Source organism: Syngnathoides biaculeatus, chromosome 11, assembly GCF_019802595.1.
Source record: "Syngnathoides biaculeatus isolate LvHL_M chromosome 11, ASM1980259v1, whole genome shotgun sequence".
In the NCBI taxonomy this organism is placed as follows: Eukaryota; Metazoa; Chordata; class Actinopteri; order Syngnathiformes; family Syngnathidae; genus Syngnathoides; species Syngnathoides biaculeatus.
Genome location: NC_084650.1, coordinates 11,409,405 through 11,434,729, shown reverse-complemented (window position 1 = coordinate 11,434,729; position 25,325 = coordinate 11,409,405). Strand labels below are relative to the sequence as shown.

Below are 25,325 nucleotides of genomic sequence, written 5' to 3'. Positions count from 1 at the left end.
ATACATTAGCTGTGTAGTTCAAGTGTATATGAGGCACAAATTGTTCAATTACAACTTAACATTTCAAGACATTTCATGCTGGAACTGCACACAATGAATTCCTTTTGCCTGTTTGCAAAATAGTCGTAATATCCATCACAAGGACACACGACAATCATGAAAGTCATCGCCTTGCGACGGGGGTTCCGTCGACTCATAAACGCGGAGGTGTGTCTGTCCGCGCCGGTCGGGGGAGGATTGATCCCGCTTAAACCACTGCGCGTGCACACGCGGGAAGAAGTACCAACAAAATAAAAGGTCAAAATAATTTTCAAATGTGGAAAAATGCTTTTTTAACTTTCTCTCCATGACGGGTACATCCATTCATGGGCACGCATTATATCCTTCAGTATATCAAAATATTTAAGTGTTTTAATCTGAAGCCGTATTTTGGTATCAGGAGAGGATAACTCATCGGTCAAAGTTAGCAGTTAGATTTTTGGGACGAGATTATAAATGAGTAAAGTTATCATACAACTTAACCATACATGAAAAAGAAGTGTTATTTCCTTGATAGTGGCCTGTTGGGAGACTTTTATCTCAATAAGGCAAAAAATTGCCACCCTGCCCATGAATGGGTTAAAAGGAAATCTTGCCAAACGGAAAAAAAAAAGAAGATTTTGGTGGGAAATACTGTAAAGTATGTGTTTTTAAAAAAAAAAAAAAATAGCACTAAACAGCAAGCCAGTGGAATAGCCGTCGCTAGAGCTCATCAAACCTAGCATAATTTCTCGTGTTTAATGAACTTTTTTCCCCCTAAAAAAAAAAAAAATATATATATATATATATATATCAAAATTCTAGAGTGCACATTCTAGATAGGTACAGGAGAAAATGAAAACAATTTTAGAAATGTTTGTTCCCATCTAGTGGTTATAAACAAGCGGCACACTTTCATTCCGAAATGCCACCGCCACCGAGAGGTTATGAGGAAGGTGCAAATGTCCATTCTAATAAGTGGTAGTAAACACCGGAGTGCTGACCATTCTATGCATCAGCCTATGAATCAGCGAAATTGCCTCCACCAGCACGGGTCGTACCAGCGTTAGCACCATCGGAGCATCAAAATACTAATAGCGGGTGTCGACTGTATAGAGTACATGAGTGATACTGGGCTCCTTACAGTCTCTCAAGCAGTCGAAGGTCTTGGAAGGCTCCTCTCTCGACGACACTGATTTGGTTGTCCTCCAGGTGACTGCAGTAAAACACAAAATCGAACAGTGGAGAAAAAAAGGTTCACTTCTCATTTTTTAGAGTACAAAAATAGCACAAGCAAGCAAACAGGAGGTATTAAATGAAGAAACAGCTTACATCTCCATTACAAACTCATTAATTTAATTGATTCCCCCAAAGTAGTTTGGAAAGATTTCATTCATCGACAAATGTTTTCAGCTGACCCGAGAAGGAGAGAAACAGGTTGAATTTCCTCCCCCCGCCAACACAAATAGAAAAGTCACGCGTGCGCCAGATTGAAATAGAGACATTTCCAAGGAGGGGATTGCACTTTTATTCCCAACGAATGCTTGTAAAAACAAAAACAAGATGTCGGCGTGATTGAAAAATGAATCTGACGTGACGCAAAGGTCGAGCGTGTTCAATCTCTCAATGCGGCGAGCCAAAACACACAAAGATCGACGCATCCCTCGTTTCTATCCTCTTCCATCCCTCCGACGCCCATCTTTGATCCATCTTTCAAGCCAATTGCCGTTAGCGTGTAGTCCCGCCATTTATCCTCAGGAAGGATACACACTCATTGTGTGACAAACCCAAATATTTTGCGCTCCGAGGACCCGAGGACAAACACCAATCACTTTCCAATTTGGTCTCATCAACATCATTTACCAAACTGTCGTCGTCAACTCATCGTGTGTTTAAAGAAGCGCACAGCTGGATTCGCTCTACCCGACCAGAACGAAAGTAAAACGTATCGTAAACCCGCTCGGTGATGATAATTGCTGTGGACTCATTTGGATTAGATATACAGTGGGACCTCCACTTGTGCAATTTACATTTCAAGAAGGATTCGCTGGAAAACAATAAGACTCAGAAGTTCCAAAAAACTTGGCGGGTGAACGGCTAGCAGAGACCGCGTCAAACCGCACGTCGAGCATCTCATTACTGACCTTGTATCGCTCTTCGAACGGCTGCCCTGCTCCTGCCATTTTTCAAATGTTAGTGCCGCTAACTGATGCGCACTTCTTCCACTAGCAACATGGCCGCCAACAGAAAAGAGCTAACTGATAAACGTAGTCATCGCTCGCTTTAGTTAGCAACTAGTCCGACCATTCTAGCTACTATTTTTATTTTAGTTATTGTTAAACTTTAATTTCTACTAAGAAAGAGACAACTTATGCACAAAATATATACCGTAAATTGCAGCCGATAAGCCGCCACTTTTTTTCACACGCTTTCAACCCTGCGGTTTATGCGGTGATGCGGCTAAATTGTGCATTTTTTTTTCTAACGGCCGCAAGGGGGCACTCGAGAGGAAAAGGTAAGAGTGAGACGGGTGGAATATATGTGCCGAGGAAGTGACTTTTACCGGTCCGGCCCTGCTAGCGCTGCGCTAGCGTGTTACTGCCGTGTCTCAGTGATTTTTACCGGTATGTTTTTTTTTTTTTTTTTTTTCATTTTAACCGGCCCTGTTAGCATGGCACTAGCATTAGCAGGGCGTCGCTAGCGTTAAACTCTGTGTGTACCATCTTTCTTTGTAACTATCTAGTGTTTCAATGTGGGCACTTGCGGCTTTTACACCGCTTCGGCGTATGTATGTACCAAATGGTATTTCCTTGACAAATATATTGGGTGAGGCTTATAACCAGGTGCGCTCTGTAGGCCAGGAATTACGGTCCTGTATATTTACTGTGACATTGTTTTGTGTATAACGAGAATGGAACCCCAGAGAACGCAAGTGTGGCGTCAATCGTGATGAAAAAGAAACCCCAGAAGCATAGTGCTGATATAGATGTTGAAAAAGCAGTCATTTATCCACATTATGTACAGCGGATATAAAAAAGCTACACACCCCTTTGCACAGAGAAAAAGAAAATCATTTCAAAACCTGAACCACACTTTTGGGGGGATTAGAGAGAGCTTTTAGAGGCCTACTAGAACACCTCAACTGAAAATCATCCGCAAACTGAAACTGTGACAGGTGTGTGACTTCCATTTAAAATGAGTTTGCGTCGTTCAAAACACAATCCCGAGTTGGGGTGTGCACACTTTTGCAATCTTCTTTAAAAAAAAAAAAAAAAAACAATGAAGAAATACAGTTCTCACAAATCTCGTAATGCGCAGCACAACGCAGTGAAGTCACACTCCAGAAACACTCGGCTCCAGAATATTTTAGGCAACGCTCACCCAGTTTCACTAAATAGGTTCAATGTGAAGCGAACGTTTTCACCTAAACATCGAACATGCTTTGGGTTGAGTCATTTCCACCACAATCTGGAGCAAATCTTCTGGTCGTGAGGGTGCCAAGTGCCGCACGGCTGACGCACGGTCTTTATTTCATTTGCTCTCTTCAAATTTGGGGGTATGTTTGCATTTTTGTAATCACTCTTCAGGAATTTGCGCTTGGCCGTGTCCCCTTTAATGCGCGCCGCACTAATTGGCCATCAGTGGAACTCAACAGCTTGCCTATGAAGTGCCGCCTCGACGGGTGAAATACAATCTGCGCGTTTAATGTCTGTGAGTGCTTCGGGTGGGTTTTTTTCCCCCCCATCAATTAATTCATCACTTCATTAAGTAGTAGCAGCACCACTCACCTATTCTGAATCCCTTAGCGCCGCCGTGGTTGTCATAGTAACAAAAGCCGAACCACAGAATAGAGCCCGTGCACCTATGTCATAAAAATCGCGTGACTCACCATGTTGCCGGTCTAACAACGCATTGTTGAAAGTTAATTCCGTTGAGACGAAATGAAAATACGTCTTATAGCACGACGGCAACCGTTAAACGTTAAAATTGGCGTGACACTTGGCATGGAGGACCCACTTTTAATGCCGAAGTCGATGTTTTCGCCGATAAGAAATTGGACCGTTAACCCGTTTCTGCTTGTTTTGGACAAGTGGATCTACACATGTCTCTGGCGAGGAAATCATCGAGATTTACACAGAAGAGTTTGGAAGTGTAGAAAATTCTGGACGCATACAAATACTTCCTTGCTGGATCTGTCCTCAATCAGGAATAAATCCCACATAGTGATGGAGCCAGTCGGATTTTTTCAATACAAATACCAATATTGAAATAAATGGTCATTTTACACAAACTTCCATTCATTAACTTCTTCTTCTCCTTTCGGCTTGCCCCGATGAGGGGTCGCCACAGCGTGTCATCTTTTTCCATCTAATGTTGCTCTCGAACAGCCACTGTCCTCATGTCCTCCACATCCATCAAGCTTTTCTTTGGTCTTCCTCTCTCTCTCTCTCGCTCTTTTGCCTGGCAGCTCTATCCTCAAATTCTCTCGCCTCTGGACATGTCCAAACCATCGAAGTCTGCTCTCTCTCTCTCTAACCTTGTCTCCAAAACATCCAACTTTGGCTGTCCCTCTAATCAGCTCATTTCTAATCTCATCCAACCTTTTCACAACAAGCAAGAACCAAAACATCTTCATTTCTGCCACCTCCAGTTCTGCTTCCTGTCGTTTCTGTCACGGACGAGACTCGGGGGTGGACCCAAATGCACGACTCAGGTGAGAGGTAAGCAGTGCGGAATAAGCCTTTATTCGTTCCAATGTCGGTTAGAAGGGAGTCAGTCCAAACAAGCAGCAAGATCAGTAAAGGCAGGCTTACGGGGTAGGTCGGGAGACAGGCGTTGGTCGGTACACGGGAGGTAGACGTCAGGAGTACGGTAGTGCGGGAACGAGGCATGAGAGGCAACGATCTAGCAGAGTCTCTGTCGTCCCCCGGGTCCTATATGTACTGGGTCTAATCGGAGGTCATGAGGCGCAGGTGTGACCCTTCCAGTTAGACGGCCACGCCCAGCCCTGGCTGGAATCCAGGATCATGACAGTTTCTTCAGTGCCACCGTCTCTAATCCGTACATCGTGGCCGGCCTCACCACTGTTTTATAAACGTTGCCCTTCATCCCAGCGGAGACCCCCGTTTCCTTTGCCAACATGTCCATTAAAATCTGCAGCAATCGTTTGTGTCAACTATGATTGGGGAATACAAAAGAGGACAGGGAGTCGTCTCCTCCGTACACGGAAGCGTATTGCAGCCACACGTTAACGTCCGTAAACCTCTCTGCGACATTTTTTTTTTTTTTTTTGAAATACGCATTGTTCTCAAATGAGTCAATTTGGCGTTATAAATACTTCTTGATAATTTGAGATTGAGAAGAATAATTCCTACCTGAAATGAAGTGATCGCTACACAGTCGTGTGTATTTGGTTGGGCACAATCCATCATGTTTAATTGCCGAAATCCATTGATATTTTCAGCTGGTATTCTCTTAAATGATCTCTTTGAAGATCTGTCTCATCTGTTGTGACAACCAACAGCACAACAGGTCTCGGGCATTGTAAATATTCTCCTCCGGTTCAACGTCTCCCACAGTGCCGAGCAGCCCTGTTTGACCGGCAATGTGGCGCCGTGAAAATGGTGACGTCACGTGCACGAACTCTACATGGGGTGGAGCGAGCAGGTGTTCATTTGCTCAAGAGAGATACCGCGTGAACGATACGACGCATCGAATCGGAGGCTTTGACATTGTGGATTATTTTAGCAACTAGCAGGGTGGGCAAACCGCTGCGTAGCGCACTCCAGGGATTCTGGTATTCTAGTCAGGGGGAAGAAACGGGATGAAATATCTGCCATCAACGGGCATTATAAATGGCAGTGATTACATCAAAGTAGGCTCGGGGCGAAAGCCACGTTTTTGTTTTATCTCTCCGTGCGTACAAATGCTAAAGCGCACATTAAGTGTGTAGTGTGTGCATGTGTGTGTTTTCCAGCTAGTGCTTTTCTCGGCGTATCTTCACTTCCACAAACCATCTCCTGGCCAATTTGCGGAGATTTACAGTGGGGAAATGTCACAGCACTTTCTCAGCAACCACATGAAAAAGTCGCGCTCTCCCCGTCCCCCCCGATCGCTCCTCCGCATCGAGCCCGTCCGCTCGTCGCAGATGCGCGCAAATATGGCTCGCCATTCCCACAGAAGTTGTCACATTGGCCGAGGTGAGCGCCAAAAGCCGCAGCGGTCAACAAATGTGCTTACAAATGAAAACACGCACATGCATCAACTTATTTCCACTTCCCAGCCCAGCTTGTTCAGCGGGTGTATTTTTATCTGCCAGCCTGAGGAGTGCGCCTGTGTGATTATAGTTATTATGACTCCACACACGCACACACACACACACACACACAGAAACACACACATATAGTAAAAGGAGCTCGTCCAAGCATTTGTCTTTTGTGGAATAACCGATATGCCCTCGTACGGAACAAATGTCCTCGAAATAAAAAGGCTGGATGGCGAGCGTTGTGGCGTGAATATGGAAAGACCACTTAAAAATAAAAATTCACGGTATCGTCTCACTCTGTATAAAGAACAAATTTAAAATGTTGAAATATTCGTTAGCGTCAATAATAACCCAAAACATTTACTAGGGTACTTTCTTGAACTTACTTAATAAACAAAATTCTCATCATATACTTGTTAAAACTGTCAGTATAAAGTGATTTATGTTCATGGGTGAAATCCATCCATCCATTTTCTTTGCCGCTTATCCTCACGAGGGTCGCGGGGAACGCTGGAGCCTATCCTAGCTGTCAACGGGCAGGAGGCAGGGTACACCCTGGACTGGTTGCCAGCCAATCGCAGGGCACAAAGATCACACCTCGGGGCAATTTTAGAGTGACCAATTAATGTTGCATGTTTTTGGAATATGGGAGGAAACCAGAGTGACCAGAGGAAACCCACGTAGGCACGGGGAGAACATGCAAACTCCACACAGGCGGGACCTGTAGATCCACCGTGCTACCCTACATGGGTGAAATGTTGTATAAAATCTGCCCTTTCTGGTCATATCGTGTACCTTTTCATTTAAAAAAAAAAAAAAAACCACCGCGCCAGAGAAAAACAACCAATCAGAGACCAAGATTGATGATTTGTCAAAACCCCTACAGCGTCGCTCTTTACTTGAGCTCCAAGAGCTTTGCTGAAATTATGGTAAAATATCCAATTTTGCAGGAGGGAAACGAAAAACAAATCCCATGTTTTGTACTCTAAGAATTGGGCATAAGATGAGCAAAGGGATTTAGCAGATGATAATTCAGAAACAACCTGGAATTAGCAACATTTGTCTTGACGGTGATTGTTGATTGTAAGCCCCTCCCCCCCCACTCCCTAAAAAATGTACACTTCATTAAAAATAAGTCATGCTACCAATGTAGCAGGCGTGGCTTAGGTCAGTTTGTTTACGGTGCTAACATTAGCTTAGCATTGGTAGGGCTGCTATTTTGTTAAATCCGGAAAGTTCTCTCTGTGACTCTGGATCACGACAACTAACTTTCATGATAAGGTGCCAGTATGAATGGCCAAGTTTGAGAATAACTTGAATAGCAGAATAATAAACCACATCTAAACATGGGTATGGGGTGGTGGGGATCTTCATGACATACAAAAACTGATAGCTTATCTAAAAAAAAAAAAAAAAATACTAGATGGCCCATTGGCGTTTTTTTTTTTTTTTTTTTTGTGAAAAGGCGATGTAAATAATTTCCCAAACTTCATCAGTGATTAAGCAAGATTTTCGGTGAAATCTTTGATGAATTTCATAATACAGAACTCTGCAAATTGAATCAGATTTTCAAATGCGAGCAAACAAGTTGAAATTTTCTGTCTGAAATAGGACGTCGCAAATTAACTTTTAGCGTTTAGCGTGTATTTGCCCATTGCCCAAAAATATATCCAACCGATTGACTTAAAATGTAATGTTTTTATGACCAAAAATGCTTAGTTTTTTTGCTATGTTATGATGATAGTGCTTCACAGCGTATTTTGGGAAAAGTTAACATGTCACGGAAATCGATCCCTAGGTAACACGCAAGGTTTCTTGCTAGTCACGGTGTTCTATGTCTTTCCTTTGCACTTCACCTTTTTTGGCTTACCAAGTCGAATTAAAAATGGTTCATGTTACCAGAACTGAAAAAAATGTCAAGGTCACATGACCAGTTTTAATTCCACATGCCAAACTTTGAGGAAAAACCCCGCCATAATCCAACCTGTAAACCACGTCCTCCACACATTTTGGGAGTACCAAGATGGCGGCCAACTGGCTTCAACCAATCGACTTAGATGTGTATGCGCTATCCAGTCTTTTTTTTTTTTTTTTTTTTTTTAGATGTGTGGATAGATCTGATAGCTTGATAGCGAGAGAAGCATTGGGCCCAAAGAGAGGCCTGTTAAAACGAGATTTGGCCCATTATGACGTTTTAATGAGGATCCTTGCAAATAAACATTCAAATAAATAACAGGAAAGAAAAAGTGGTTGTCTGGGCCATGAGAAAGTCATTTGAGGGAATTTGCTGCATTTGGCCCACATACTTGAAATGTTCTCTTCGGTTTGATTACAACAAAAACATCTTTTTCCCAACTATAAATTATCACATGAGACAAACTCACAGAATTCGGAGGTTCTTGATGCCAGAGAAGTCCACTTTGGTGATCCTCGTGATGTTGTTTCTGTTCAGGTCTCTGCAGAGCAGCAAAGAAAAAAGGAGAGAAAAAAAATAGCCATTAAATTAAACAACAAACCTCAAAAATACATGAAAAATTCAGAGACAAGGTCGATTAGGTTCGACGAACACCAACAAAAAAAAAAAAAAAGGGCTGTAGCGTGAGAATGCCCGGCGGCCGTGGCGCCCACACACATGCATACCATCACGCGTGCAAACAAACTCAAGCGCGAACAAAAATCTGCAGTAAACAAAACTGAATTTTTTTTTTTTTTTCACAGCACAATTTAAAGGTCGCTCATATTTCCTGGCTGTCATTCAATCAAGTTCCGACGTATACATGGCGTAACCTGAAATGTGCCGAGTGCGTTGAGCGCCTCTTTTACGACGACGGCGTGTTTATCGAAACGCCGTCGCACAGAAGGAATTAGTACACGACGCGGACAACAAACAATTTTCCCTCTTGTTTCACACACATGCATACATCGACCTACAAACAGTCCGGCATTCGGCCCGTCCAGCCCCCCGCGTGTGTTTTTCATAACACACCTAAACATTTATAAATCTGATTTAAGCCCGGTATTGGGTTTCAAGGGAGCTAATAGGAGCCATACCGCCGCCTCAGACGTGGGCCAAAGCGGGGTCCGAGGGGTCCGCCGCGGGGTTGCGAATGTTCCCGCTCGACATCGGCGGAACACAATGGGAGGCGGAGGAGAGGATTTGGACCGAAAACGCTCTCCCAACCTTTATTGAGTCAAGGCACATATTTTCCATTGCCCCCCACACCACCAAACAAATGTCACAAGAAGTAGATACGGTCGTGTCCTGGGATAGAAGTTAATCAGAAAGACGGGGAGGAAGAGGTCGAAGGTGAGGCCGGGGGAGCATCGCGCCTCGGAAAAGGTCAAACGCGGTGAAGCTGAAAGAATGACAACATTTTCCCCTTCCAAACGTTTGCAATCACAAAAGTCCCAAACACGCGCTGCCGGCTGCAGTCCGGGATTTTCCGTTCTGTGTGAAGCAGGTTACACACATTTGAAAAATCTCGATTTTTGTAATCAAGGTCAGCAGGCCAGATTATTGAAAATCCTCTAAATGATCAACCTGAGCAATTACAGTTTGTGGCGTGTATTAAGATTGATTTTTGTTTTCCGACCCAAACAGCTCGGAATACACGTCAGAAAACGTTTCCAAATTATTGTGGGAGTGGGCCACCTTCAACACGCAGATAATCGGGTCTAATTTGAGCATTTCCCCATCTCTTGCAATTAAATTCAACAATAAATAGATTATCGGCGGTCTGGGAAGATAAAACCTTCTTAAAATTTCACTCTACTCCTATAAAAACTTTGCGATGCGGTTAACTGAAGCTAATTTCGCCACAAAAAAAAAAACACCACCTTGTATCACATAAACCTTCACAATAAAATTGTCCAACAATGGTGATATACAGTACAGCCTCGGTTTCCCCAACGTCCACGTTCTCGAACAAATCGGGTTTTCGAATGAAAATTTCGAGATTTTTTTTTTTTTTTTTGCTTCTGTTTTCGAACGAAAATCGGTACTCTAACGCCCCTAACAAAACCCGGAAATAGCATTGGTTTTGGTTGGTTGGTTTTCAAACAAATCATTTCTCGGACCGCCTTCTAGAACGGATTGCGGTCGAGAATCGACGCTGCACCGTACAATAAAACTCGACTGTGTTTGTAGTTCCGTATGTAGGTGTGGCTGCAAAGCGAAGCGTGGAGAGCCTCTGTTGCTGAAATGAATTAGACTGCAGTCCATGAATGGGCCAATTATTGTCACTGTCTCATGTCCACACTTGTTGATTTCAGTTTTTCCACTGAAGCGAGTTGGTAAGCGTTCAAGGGTCAAACGGCAAATGGGGACTGTAATTTGTCCCGTTCTCTCGCGTTTGGCTTTGTTGTTTGGTATTTAACGCAATACACATGACAAGAACGGTTTGCTATGGCAACGTGACTACCAGATGAGCTAACAGTTAGCGTAGCTCCTCTTGTTTTTTTTTTCTTCACCTCTTCTCTTTTGCATTTTCCTGAAGTCTGGATGCCCAGTGGCACAACTCTGCCTCTCACAGGTCAGTGTTGGTACTGCAAGAGCCAATATTACAGGGAGCAGACTCGTGATTGTGGCCGCATGGGAAAATTCATTTCCAGCCCCTGTTTTATTGATAAAATTGCGCCAATTGTCGTTCCTTCCTACATTTTACCCCAGCGACAATTTGTATTCTTATGATTTCCGTTCTCATGTTTTTTATTCATCACCTCTCTCGCTCTCGGCTTATCTTGCACTCTTCCTCCGCTAACTATCCACGCTTTGCTTTTTCCGTTCTCTCTAATCTGCTTTTCTTTCGTTCCAATCTCCCCTCTTTTATCTCAATCGCGCTCCTTTTACAGTTGGCTACGTTTTCCCCTCTGTCTTTCACCATCACGCCGTCCTTATCGCCGTCTCGTTTGCTGCGGAAATTTGTGCTCCGCTGCCTTTTTTTTGTTTTGTTTTTGCATTGACACAAACAGGAGACCGGCTGGGAAAACTGCATAAGAAGCGGAAACCCAGAATCTGACGTAGTTTCTTTTGGGATACCTTTATTAACATGCATTTTACTTTTAGATGATATGAAGATCGGGGGCGGCACGGTGGTTCAGCTCGGAAAGCGTTGGCCTCACATTTCTGAGGACCCTGGTTCAATCCCTGTCCCGCCTGTGTGGAGTTTGCATGTTCTCCCCATGCCTCCGTGGCTTTTCTCCGCTTTCCTCCCACATCCCAAAAACATGCAAGATTAATCGGACCCTCTAAATTGCCCCTAGGTGTGATTTTGAGTGCGGCTGCTTGTCTCCATGTGCCCTGCGATCGGCTGACAACCAGTTCAGGGTGTACGCCGCCTCCTGCATGTTGACAGCTGGGATAGGCTCCAGCATTCGCCGCGACACTCGTGAGGATAAGCAGCTAGGAAAATGGATGGATGGATGGATGGATGGATGAGGAGGATGATGTCCATAGTTCACTTGTCGAACCGCTGAAATTGTGATTGCACATGTATGCTGTGCTTAACTGCTAATTTGTATGTGTGTCTTCTTTCATTTTTTTTTTTTCAACAGAACGCCCTCACGGCAATTATAATGAATCTACATTATTCACAAATTGGCTTTTAACTCTCAGCCTTGTAAATAGCAAGGCTTGACAGTAAAAAATTAAACTAGTACACTATAAAAGTGTTTTTTTTTTTCCTGGCTGGTCAGCACAAAACGTCTAGAAAAATTGACTGCAGTCCACAGACTCCGCCTCCAGGCACTACCTCAGTTAAGAATGACTTCATGAAAAACATTTTTAAAAATATTTTATAGTGGCTCATTAATTCTTCACAAACAAATTAATCAAAATATATTTTTTTAGGATTTTATCCATTCATCCATTTTCGTTGCCGCTTATCCTCACAAGGGTCGCAGGGAGCCCTGGAGAATATCCCAGATGTCAACGGGAACGAGGCGGGGTACACCCTGAACTGGTCGCCAGCCAATCACAGGGCACATGGAGACAAACAGCCGCACTCACAATCACACCTAGGGGCAATTTAGAGGGTCCGATTAATGTTGCATGTTTTTGGGATGTGGGAGGAAAACCGGAGAAAAGCCACGCACGCACGGGGAGAACATGCAAACTCCACACACGGGGGTTCCGGGATCGAACCCGGGACCTCGCAAGTGTGAGGCCAACGCTTTACCAGCTGAGTCACTGTGCCATCTCAAGTATTTTATGAATCATAAAATATATCTAAAAAAAAATAAAAAATTCTGGAAACGGACTGCTCAATACATTTGCTGACACATTCCAGTCCCATTCACAGATGTATAAATTATCATTTTATGTATTTATGTAATCCAACTTGCCTGTTGCGTTAATACAAACTTGATCCTGGGGTTGGACTGACCTGCGATGATTCATGTCAGTTCCAGAAATTGGTTTGTAAATGAGAACAAATTTTGCCGTTGAGTACAGTGCGGCGGCTCTTTGCGACCCCGCCCACCAGTTTAAACAGCTGGCAGTATGACGGCACTCACAACCACTTGTTCGGATTCGCGCGTACGTGTGCGTTTGGAACGAGGGGTGGGAGCCAAACGGCAGGTGGTCTCGGGACTGACCAACTTCAGGACCCAACCACAAGTTTGAGTATCGCGCGCTCGGGAAATGCTTATGAAGGCTGAGAATTTTCGAGAAACGACAGCTCAGCGGACAAAGTCTCTGCGCCGACCGATCTCTACTTGAGGATTTCGTTTTCCGGACGTTGTATCACATACTTGTTTCTTCAACTTTACCGATGACAGCTCGCAATGTCAATGTTGCGGCAAATGTGTGCCAGCTTCTGAACGCTAAATAAAAATTCTCATCTAATCTTAAAAAATAAGACAATCGGGCCGCGGTACTTTCCACAAAAACGGCAAATTACATTTATAAAATGGTGCTAAATTTGCCAAATACAATCAAAATTAATGGTTGAGTTTGAATTCCGGCTTGGTGTGCTAAACGGTTGAAACGTCCCCAAGCAGAAAATGAACGCGGCATCTCGACAGACGGCTCGACTCTCTCGGATCCGACGTAGCTGCGATGTGGACGTGTGATTCAGAACTCCGGGCGGGTTCTAACCTGGACATGTTGTCTACGGTAATAGTTGAGCGATGTCGCACAAGGTGCCATTCAAGCTAGCAGACACTCCGCGTGGCTGTGCTGCACAAAGCGTCGAAATATATCGTCAAAAATATCTTTTTGTCTTTAGGCTCACGATAATAATTGTCATGGGCCTCCTTTAAGTCAGTACTGGGGACCAGTCTGCGTGATTTATCGTAAAAAGGTGTATCTACATGCGTTTGAAGTTCATCTTAAAAGACGAATCACTAATTCTACTTTTCACTAGTACTACTTTTACTGCTACTGCTACAACTTACTGACTTTTAAGCGCAGAGTGAGAATACATTTGCCACCTCTTCGATTGCTCTTTAGCTCTTCGTCCGTCTCACCTACAGCAAGTCTTGTTTGCCTTTTCTTGACCTTTGAACTTAATTCTTTCCTTTCTGTCTGGGACAAGTTTCCTCTCTCTCAGCTATTTCACTCTTCTGAGAGCAAAAAAAAAAAAAAGTGTGAAGGGGGGGGGCGCTTTACTTCCTTTGCTAATCTCTTGTTGTTTTTTCCACAAAGCACTTTTAAACGTTCCTCCTTTTCTTGCGACCCGATAGGTACGCTCAATTTCGCCCCGTCCAACTCGCAGCCACGCACAGGAATCCTAATTGCCCGCTTCCTTTTTCCCCCGCCGTCCCTTCGACCGGTTCTCCGCCGTGTCCGTCAACGAAGGAAGGAGAAGAAAGGTGGCGGAAAAGTTCAACTGGCGAGTTTCGGGACGGAACTTTAGCCGCTCGTGCTCAACCTGATCTGGTGAAGTAGCCGGAGGGGAGAAGAGGGCAGCCTAATATCACTATTTTTGGTTTGTTTGTTTCAGGTGCAAATAATTCATAATAATAAGAAACGCTAATGGCAATGCGTGGGTTGCAATCACATGATCATCGCCGCCATTGCTGCAGACAAGCTAGGCGTCGCAGACGACATCACCATGGCAACGTCCACAGACCCGCGTGTTAACGGCTAGCGGCGGATCTTTTCTGACTACTTGAAGTCACTGGATGATGTCGCCAAAGCGAGATATGTACAGAAGATCAAACTCTGCGAAGATATCGATCTGTATACGCTCCACAACGAAGTACTTTCAAAGGATCTGAAAGACTTCCCTGAAGTCGAATATCCGGAAACTAGAAATCCACACGCTTACCGCTTACAAAATGATCAGAACAGACTTTCAAATAAGCATTCGCCTTGTGTACTCGAGCTGCGTTCAGATCTGCACGTCGTATATTTGCGAGCCACTTTTGTTGCCGTTTTTTTTATCGATAACTCCGTTCTATCTCCTCCTTTGTGCAATCTAATCTTTGGAACACGGGAAAACCGCTTCCCAGTTTCTCTGTTTCCGCGATTTCCCACATCCGTAGATGCAACAAAAAAAATCTGCCGTGATGACGATGGGCAGCTGACTGCTTGTCTGCAACAATGGCGGCCAAGTACCCGGATGAAGAAGCGTGACGTCACGCGCATACCAGCCATAATTTGTGGCAATAAAAGTGCATTGTTATGGCAACATATCTCATTGTACTCACTGTGAATTGGATCATTTTGTAGTCGGTCATGATAAATTGCGCATTTTAACTGCAGTTAATGGTATCATGTGGTTGGAATGAATTGGCTGGTGTGACTAAACCTAAAAAAATGGCAAACGTACAAAAAAGTCACAGTGCTACTGGAAGTCTGAAAACGTCAACACAGATGTGCAAAGACAATAAAGAGGAGCGCTTCAAAGGGACCGATGGCCACATCCGAGCTACTTTGAAGCAGATGGTCCGAGACATCCGCCAGCAATGAGATGGAAGACCTCAGATGTACAAATGGTGGAATTGAAGCTATCCATACGGAAAATTGGGTCAAGGGATAGGAATCCCAAAATGAATTAATCTGATGGAGACTATAATTAGAATTAGAACAATTAGAGAGATGGAGGCACGAACTGCAAAGGAGAGGAATGAAGATTAGCCGAAGTAAAACAGAAAATATGTGCGTGCATGAGAAGGGCGGAGGGGGAGGAGATGGCGAGGGTGGACGACTTCAAATACTTGGGGTCAACAATCCAGAGCAATGGCGAGTGAGTGAGGGAAGGAAGTGAAGAAACGGGTCCAAGCGGGGTGGAACAGCTGGCGGAAGGTGTCTGGTGTTCTATGTGACACAAGAGTCTCCGCTAGGAATGAAGGGCAAAGTTTATAAAGCAGTGGTGAGGTCGGCCATGATGTACGGATTAGAGACGGCGGTACTGAAGAAACAACAGGAAGCAGAACTGGAGGTAGCAGAAATGAAGATCCTGAGGTTCTCGCTTGGATAGGATCAGAAATGAGCTCATTAGAGGGACAGCCAAAGTTGGATGGAGACAAGGTTGGAGAGTGCAGACGTAGATGGTTCGGACATGTCCGGAAGCAAGAGAGTCTGAGGATGGAGCTGCCAGGCAAAAGAGCGAGAGAGGGGAAGACCAAAGAAAAGGTTGATGGATGTTGTGAGGGAAGACATGAGGACTGTGGGTGTTAGAGAGGAAGATGCACGAGGTAGGCTTAGATGACACGCTGTGGCGACCCCTACCGGGACAAGCCGAAAGGACAAGAAGAAGATGGAGATTGCCTGTTGCGCAGGAATGAGTAGTCTTGGGGAAGAAGACGTTGTCAAAGCCAAAAGGTAAACAGAGCTGAGGTGTTAGCTTCTGATAAGTGACACACTAGAATGTGGAGGTACACCTGTGTGACGCTTTAAAGAAAGAACAAATAAACAATCGCAAGGTTCACTTTTGCTTTCTCATCAAGGACAATCATGACCTCCTCGTCCTCGCTTGCCAATGGATATTAATTTATCAAAGAGACTGTCATTCAGATATTCCAACACGCCGACCGACCTCCGTCATTTGGCCTGGCAGAACGTACGGAGCGAAAGCAAACATTTGCAAACACCGCAGAGGAATCTGGACGGCCTTCGCGGTTTATTGCCGTCACAGCACGATGGCGAGATTGTTCCTCGTGTCGTCTTTGAACATTTCCCAGAAGATATCTGGCACGGACCCGTTCAGCTGGACGGTCTTGGTACTTTGTCACAGGCCGGAATGCGGATGATGCCAAAGGAAACTAACACAAACCCGATCGGACCTTGCGTCCAAAAACAGATGAAAGAGGAGACAGGACAAGAAAAGAAGTCAGAAGTCGGTCACATTTTCTTGACTGCTGTCCGACGGCCACAAAGTTGCGCTCCCTGAAAGGGACAATCCAGTCTTGGTTTGGTTACAACAAACTTTAGCGTGATTATGTCGTCTTGTAGAACTAAATTGACAAGTAAATCACTTCAAAATCGGAATCATCTTTACTTTCAAAGCGTCGCATGTCAAAAACAAGGAATTTGTCTCTGGTTGTTGGAGTCGCTCTCGGATGACAAAACATCCATTTGACAGAAAATACTTGCGAGGTGTAAAAACACGGTCCGGAATCACTGAGTAATAAAATATTACCAATAATGTGGTAATGCAGATATATATTTTTGTGCCGATGATGCAGAGTCCTCGAGCAATTTCCAGCGGTTTGGAATGACTAATCGAGCAAAAGCCAGTGACCAATGCGCAAATGGCAAAGAGACAATATGGAACAATGTCGATTGTGCAAATGGTGCAGATACTTCTCAATCGCGGATAACAGACATGGAAATTATGTGACTGAACGAATAATGCATAATTGGCCCGAGACGGATGCGACAAGACAAAATGGGCAGCATGTGGGAAAGAAATTGGAAATGACGCTTTCAAGATATGAATGGCAAGAGGGAAGAAGCTGTTGGAATGTTCTGCTACTTTTAGTTCAGATTGTTCGATAGCGCCTAGCAGAGGGAAGGAGCTGGAAGAGCTGGTGACCAGGATGTGAAGGGTCGACAAGGATTTTGCATTTTGCATTTTTTCACGCCATACCATCTTTTTTCTACCCATCCATCAGGCTACCAAGTGCAGTGATGGGGTAAGCAAGCTAGCGAGAAACTGTTCACTTCGCTAAGCCGACAAAACGCGTCTTCGCACAAACAAATCTTGCACCATCACGATCGTTGTCATATGAATGTCACCAGGACGCGACATCGCGCTACCGGCATCCCGCCTACTACACATTCCTCGCTGAAAAAAAAAATCAATCCTTAACTGAGCTACTTGGTGGAAACACGAGTTCACTGCCCAATTTCCAGTTCGTGTTTACTTTCCATTTTCTTGCCCGTCTGTCGCATTAACGCATCTTGCAAATTCAGCGTCTACGCTCGGTTACGTGCGTGCGTTAGGTGATTTACGGTGTCATTTATGTATGTTTTTCAAATCGTCCTCGCCACAAAGCGCCGTCCTTTTGCCAACGTTCAACCCGCTCAGCCTGAAGAAAAGCAAAACAAAACAACAGAATCGTTTTTGGTGACAAGGACGACGGCTCGACCACGTGAGAGGAGAGCCGCCCCGGTGAGTGTTCATTTACTCGCGGGTGGCGAGCTAAAATCGCTCGCAAAGCAACGCTGTGTTTGCTCAGCGCCGCAAGAGTTTATTGGGCCACAAGACGCTTGTTTTGAGGCCAACCCACGAGAACAACGACAGCAAGAAGCGACGAGCTAGACGATGATTATCACTGACGACACGGGCAGGCCGGAATTGATTGGCCGATCGATGATTAGAAATTGATTGTGAGAAACTGATTGGCGTTTATTGAAGAGTTTGATTTTGACTGATGATCAGATTCCCGTTCCGCTCGTTTGCGGACGGCAGAACCCAAAGGTGCCGATCATTATTGTAACTTGAAAAAATAATTTAAAAATGCATTTCTTTTCTACTAAAAGCGGAAAATATCAGCATAATACAGACGATTTAATTAAAATAGGGAAACAGCCGATCTGGGGTGTGTTCTTTCATTGAATAAAATCAAATTAGTCTGGGAGCTGATTGTATGCTTTCAAAATTCATAAATATATACATCCATACCTTGTAGAATTGAAAAAATATATCTATGACAATAACATTTGAAATATAACATTTAAATCAAGCTAAAAATCAACGTGGAGTAAAATAAATTACGGTCAGTCTCGAATCTGATGTTGTAAAATACATACAAAATTTTAAGATATTAAATCAATCGTTACTAATTTCATGATTTATATGCACACACGCACACACAGCATATACATTTTCACAGGTACAATACAAATTGTCTAATGGAAAAAAAATGAATAAGGTGAACAGTATTCATTCACAACATAAATACATAAAGTCCATTAAAATGTATCTCATATTTACAAGAAAATAATACAAAACAAAAGATAGTCAAGAACCAGTCAATTAATATGGAATAGTATATTAAATCAAGTGCATTGAATAATTGTAAAATCCGTGACAAAGAAATAATCATGGAAATAATGAATGGGAAATTCAAATTTAAAATACACATTTATTATAAAAGGGGACCCTGAATAGATTTATGATTGCATTTTCAAGTAAACACGTCCGCTTTCCTGTCAAAATTAAAAATGAAAAAAAAGTTTAAAAATATGCAAAAAAATGAAATGGGAATGTACCTGCATCATAATTTGAAAAAATACACACACATATGAAAAAATGAATTGAATTAGATATGATTATTGCAAAAATGGGGGGCCGGGGGGGGGGGCGCTGCTTTGTTAAGAAATGACCGCACAACAGAGCATTGACAAGAAACATTTCCTTATCTGATCCGCTAAACTAATCTTCCAAAATCTCTTGCTCTTGCTTTGACACACAACATTAATACCGGAGGGATCGTCGGCTGTAGAAAGTGAAAGATAACAAGAAAAGGGGACAAGAGAGCGCTTCGCTTTGTGTGACAGTCGCCTAACAGAACAGCGCTCCACTTTCGTCACGTCAAATAAATCCCAACATTGTCATGGTTATGTTAGCGCATAACACTGTACACGCAATCTGATCTTTTCAAATATTCAGACAAAGAAAGTCATTGGATCTCATGTCAAATAATTGCATCTTGGAGCCACGATAACACGTGTCCAAACATAGCGTGAGTGCGGCAGATATTTTTGGCCCGTTTTCCACGTACAGTATTTGCACTGTTAATGATGCCTACACAAAACGATGGGATGCGATCTCGCAATGTGGTCACGGGGAAAAAAAAAACAAAACAAAAAAAAAAAGCGAGGGAAAATTTGGACGATTTTCAGGTCTGAGGAGGAAGAAAGGGTTTTTTATTAGAATTTGTCATATTCTGGATTACAGAACACATACACTGTGATGTCATCGCTCTCACAAATCTGCACAGTCGAGCGCGAAATATCACACGTGTAAAATTTCTTACAAGTAGAAATACATAGACCTACGTAGACATAAACCACAACCTGACTTCTTTTTTTTTTTTTTTTTTTTTTTGCAATGGAAGCACACGGTCTTTAACATCAGCTGCTGCTCAGGCTACTTCTACTTCCTGGTTTACCTGACACCGCCCCCCTCCGCTCTTAAAGGGGTACACTCATAATTACAAAAACAACACACCCGCAACTTTAGATCTGCGGGCATGACTTGACCACACCCACGCAGAACAGGTCAATAAAGAAGTTGTTGTCTTATTTCTACATTATTTGGCTATGGAGGCTGACTCACGACTTCTGTGGACGATTGATGCCAGAGTGACTGAAGCGTAGGAATGGTTTTTTTTTAAACTTTTCTTTTATCCAGGTCCATTTATCCATCAAAATTTCAAGGCTTTTACTTTGTCACACGTGCCGTCCATTCATTGAGTTTCATTGTCCATCCATCCATCCATTTATTTTCTTAGCCACTTATCCTCACAAGGGTCGCGGGGAACTGGTTGCCAGCCAGTCCTAGGGCACATCAAGACCAACAGCCGCACTCACAATCACACCTAGGGGCAATTTAGAGTGTCCAAATAATATTGTATGTTTTTGGGATGTGGGAGGAAAAAGGAGTGCCCGGAGGAAACGCACGCAGGCACTGGGAGAACATGCAAACTCCACACAAGCGGGTCCGGGATAGAACCCGGGACCTCAGAACTGTGAGTCCAACGCTTTGCCGCCGAGTTTCAATGTAGTTTTTGCGTAATCCCAAAAAAGAAACATTGGTCAAATTCATACCTCTTCCACCTAGTGACTGAAATAGTTTTTTGTCTTTCCAAATATCAAACATTGGAGAAGGATGGTACAAGTGATGCATGGCAATGTCATGTCATTTTCCAAGCCGCGACTCCTCACAAGGGTTGCGGGAAAGCCGGAGCCTGACCCAGCCAGCTTCGGGCAAAAGGCGGACGACACCCTGAACTGGTCGTCAGTCAGTCGCAGGGCAGATACTGACACCATCACTGAGCAGGGAATCGATCCCACGCTGCCTGCACCCAACCCAGGCGTAGTGGAGATTTTAAAAAAATACAAAAACGAGCAAATTGAACTTCATATTCTTCATGTGTGGCACCACGTGGGTGCCCCATCTCGCAACGTGTGTGTGTGTGTGTGTGGTGTGTGTGTGTGTGTGTCGTTTCCCAGAAGGCTCAAAAACCAAAATGTCCTCCAGCCAGCTGGCGGCCGGCGCGGCACAAGTTATAGAGAAGAAGGTCAGCTGGGGCATCACCCACTGACCTACGAGCACACGGCCAAACTTTTGGGTTTGCCTCCCTCGCGCCACTCGACTTACGTGCATCAAACAGTTTGCGACCGCGGGATGATCAACGGGATCATAAAAAAAGCTGTGTGAGAACAGCGAGCTGCTTGTGGCTTTTTATGTCGTAGTACTTCAAAAAAAAAAGCGGGGTGGGGGGAGTCTGCAATAGCAACAAGGCACTGCGATGACATCAGCACCCTCTGCCCGCGTATTCCGCCAAACGTTCTCGCTGAGGCGTCCTGCAGTGCAGCACAAACAAAAACATCGCAAAAGCTTCCAAAACTTAAAAAGTGAACACGTTGCGGTCGGCTGAGATTGATGGTCGTGACTAAAAAAAGCCCAAACACTCCAACGTGTTGGTTCTCCGACTCAATCAGGCCTCACGCAGATTGCGGTCGCGACCGTGGAATGTTGCGCCTCTTACGAGCTGCCCGGGGCGTGCGGGGGTTAGGGGTGGGTGGGGGGGTCTACAAAAGGCCAGAAACCAATTAGAAGACAAGTTTCATGTGAGGATGGGGAGGAGGCCCAGTTTGTCATCCCCACAAACAAACAAACAAAGCAAATTAACACGCACGCACAAACAGAAGCATTCAGCCGGGCTGTACACGGCACGAGGTTGGCAAGGCGGGGGGGGCAGTGACCACTCCAGCCGAGGTGCTCGTTGCAAACGGAAGGGAGTGGGGATGTTCGTGCACGTGCGTTAAAGGGGGCAAAGGTCAGGATGGAGGAAAGGGAAGGGATAAACACGCACTTACAAAGAAAAGCAAATGGGTTGTTCATTGAAGATAATCATAATAATAATTTTGTCCGGACATTGTGAACAGCGCTCTTCTTTCAGATACGCAGACAGTTCAACGTGACTCGAAACATTTGACCGGGAATGTATTTTCTATTAACTACACTCAAGGTACGAAATTTGCTAAAAGCGGTTTTCCTGTCAAATTTCGTAACATTGCTTTCTCTTTACCGATTAACGTTGAAACAAAAGATGAATGAAATCCATCAAACAGATGTAGTCCATTGCCAAAACTGCGTCTCATTTTTCCCAGCAAAGCTCTCGCAACGATGTGAAACCTGCACATCCCGATTGAAATTATAAGAACGCTCCCGAGTGCGCGCCGGCATTTGTGAATTGGGCCCCCGTCGGCTCCCCGATGCCTTTTCCTCCGTTTTGTTAAGCCGTCCTCCCTTCTCCTAATTAGATGCAAATGAGGTCTCGAGTGGCTTCCCGGGGAGGGAACCCGAGACAAGCGAAAAAAAAACCCTTCCAGTGAGCCTCGACGGGGAAGAAAGAAGAGGTGAGGGTGTCTTGTTAACCTCCCAATTCTTCTATTAACAGGAGAGAAGAAAAGGTTTCCTCCTGCTGGTAAAAGGCGCAAAGTGAACGCGATGCTTTCAAAAAAACCAAGTTCAAGTGCAGAGAGGCTAATGTGACCGCGCCGGATTGCATGACTTGACTTCTGACTTTCTTGCGTTCTGATTTTTGCCAAAGGAATTTGGAACTCGCTAGAAATCTAAAGGTCAAGACTCATGGCGCTTCAACTTTGGTTAGAACGTTGCATCCACCGCAGCAAAGAGAGACAAAGAGCTGCATAAAAGAAAGAATAACGCAAAGGTTTTGCAGCTTTCAGTTTACGATGAAAATAATTCACACGCAAACGTTTGCATCCAAGAGCTCGTTGCTGGGCTTTGTTAGCTGAACCGGCTAAGCTAGCCTGCGTCGTTGAACCATTTTTCAGCGCATCGTAGCTGCAAAAGGGTTCCAGAGTGGAAAACGCAAATAAGTGCAACTGTGAGTCGCGAAAAACATTGTACAATATACGCACGATGTCTGCGATTGGGTGCGTTTGCCTTTCGGGAGCGGAGAACAGCCAGCGCAACCTCAATTCTCGAGCATTTTTCTGGACGACTATTTTCCATTTTGATGGACTCCCCCGCTCCCCAGGCAGCCCGGCTGGTCGGTCCCCCGTGGTTTTCAATATTTCCCGGCGGGTTATCTGGGAGTTATTTTCACCACCATTGACTTTTATTCCCGCTTCCCTTCCCCTCCTCAACCTGTGTCTTGTACTTGTAACCACTTCTGGGATTTCTTTACATTTGGATTCTCTAAGTACATACATATGGTCCGAGCCAGCTTTAAAAAGGGAGATTCAAAGTAGTCGTAGCCCCCCCAAAAAGATTTTCCACAGGGACGCATGAGTCCTCTTCAAATGTCCTACTGGAACTGTAAATTTATTACAAATAAAGTATTGATCGGCGGCGGGTTGGAACGATCGGTTCGATCGTTGGCCTCACAGTTCTGAGGACCGGGGTTCAAATCAACTCCGAAAAGGGATGGATGGACGGACGGACGGACGGACTGGTATACAGGAAGTGACAAGTGAGTTCATTCACAGCTTCTACAAGATGTCTGATTGTCAAACGATTATCCAGACCGATTATACTATGGTGTGCGACGGGATACATTTCACAGTATTTGTTATTACACAGTACAAATACGGCAAACACGCTCAAAACCATTTGCGGGGTAAATATTGACAGATATTCTGTTCTCGTATCAAATTTATTCTGGGAGATTATCCTGTGGCGTGGCGTGGTTTAAGAATGATTCTTTTCAGAAAATGGTTGAAACGGGAAATTGTAAAATCTTAAAAGTGTTCAACATATCGGGATAGTATGGACGCCCCTTGGCATCCTGCTGCCCCTCCAACTACTCCGAAAACAACTTATGCGGTGCACACGTACCAGAACCAATTTGAGTACAGTAAAACCTCGGTTCTCGACCACAATCCGTTCCAGAATACGGTTCGAAAAGTGATTTTTTTCGAAAACCGAATCGATGTTTCCATTACAATGAATGGAAAAAGAAAAAATGTGTTCCAAGCCTAAAAAATTTGGCTTTTGAAAGCATTTTTTTTTTAGCTTTTCCTGATAATAAACTGAATCGTAGAAATACATGTATAGTTTAAATACTTTATATAATAAAATAATTTAAGAAATATATAATTTTTTTTTCTTAAAATGTATGCTTTAGTAGTAGAGTACGCTCCGTTGGGATTCAGTGGCGTATCTGTAGCGACTCGGCCCCCGGCTTTGTACACTTTTTTTTAATTAACAAAAGTGCATAATAACTTGAAACAACTAAACAAACCTTCTTTGGAGCCATGATTGGGGGTTAATACGGTAGTTCTCGATAGGAAGAAAAACAACAGTCACTACCGGGACACGTCCGTGTACAGAGGCTGCGGTATACAGAATAACAAAAGTGCACTGGTTGCGCCACGCGTGTTATGTCATTTCCAGGTTTTTTTTGGGGTGGGGGGGCGTTCAGAATGACAATAACAAAACACGTCGTGGGTGGGTCAACTGCTTCCACCGTGCCCGTTATGTTATTTCCGTTTTTTTTTTTTTTTTTTTTTTGGGGGGGGGGTTTCGGGGGGGCGTTCGAATTGACAATAAAGCGCGTCGTGGGTGGGTCAGCTGCTTGCGCCGCGCGCATTACATTATTTCCGGCTTTTTTCGGCGGCGTGGGAATTCACAACAACGCGCGTCGTGGGTCAGCTGGTCAGGCCGAGAGCAATATGTTATTTCCGGGTTCTGTTGGAGGTGTTCAAGTACCGATTTTTTGTTCGAAAACGGAAGCAAAAAAAATCTCAAAATTTTCATTCGAAAACCAATTTGTTCGAAAACGGGGACGAGGCTTCACTGTATTCCAATCAACGCAGCAGTTTGACTATCAAAAGTCTCCTCAATTATAGCGAGCAATGATCCTGAGGTGTGGGATGTGTTCAATTTTTCCCTCACAATCTACTCATAAAACGGTCACGGACTGATGATTGTAAATGTTGAATTTGTTCAATGTTTTTGATCGGACATCTTGTGTGTGCTCAACACAGATTTCTGCCATTTGGCAACAAACTGCCCCGCACAGGTCAGTCTCGGTACTACAACAGACATCTGAGGAGCCTCGAAATTTTGGCTTTGATTCTGCAATTGACCCCTCCGTACGGGGCACTTAACCACGCCTCCTGAAGTGACGTCACGCCACGTGCGCTGACGTAAGACAAACAGTAAAAATGGCAAATACAATACAATACATTCTGAACTGAGACAGACTCCCTGCTTCTGATTTCATTCAATCATTCACACGTAGCAATGTTATGCTAGCGGGGAACGTCTCATTCATTTATACGAGACGTGTATTAAAAATCAAATTTAGGGCATATCTTCGTGCAAACACAGTCTGGTTAAGCTTCGGCCGCGAGCCGGCAAGAAATCGATACGTTTGTGCAGTCCGA

General features: G+C 44.2%; 1 protein-coding gene across 4 annotated transcripts in view; it reads right to left on the bottom strand.

Moving 5' to 3' along the window:
* The window catches only part of slit3 (slit homolog 3 (Drosophila)), a 307,110-nt gene that overhangs the window by 240,044 nt on the left and 41,741 nt on the right, over window positions 1-25,325 (bottom strand). For 3 of the 4 annotated variants that reach the window (XR_009797055.1, XM_061834519.1, XM_061834518.1), the window contains 2 exons: window positions 8,668-8,739; window positions 1,163-1,234 (listed from right to left, as the gene is read on the bottom strand). Coding sequence is in view for 1 of the 4 variants with exons in the window: in XM_061834518.1 (XP_061690502.1) it covers window positions 1,163-1,234; window positions 8,668-8,739 (144 nt within the window). In the remaining 3 variants the exon portion in view is untranslated. Of the gene's footprint in view, window positions 1-1,162; window positions 1,235-4,832; window positions 4,921-8,667; window positions 8,740-25,325 lie in introns of those variants that run through there. The other variant, XM_061834520.1, reaches the window with a different exon arrangement.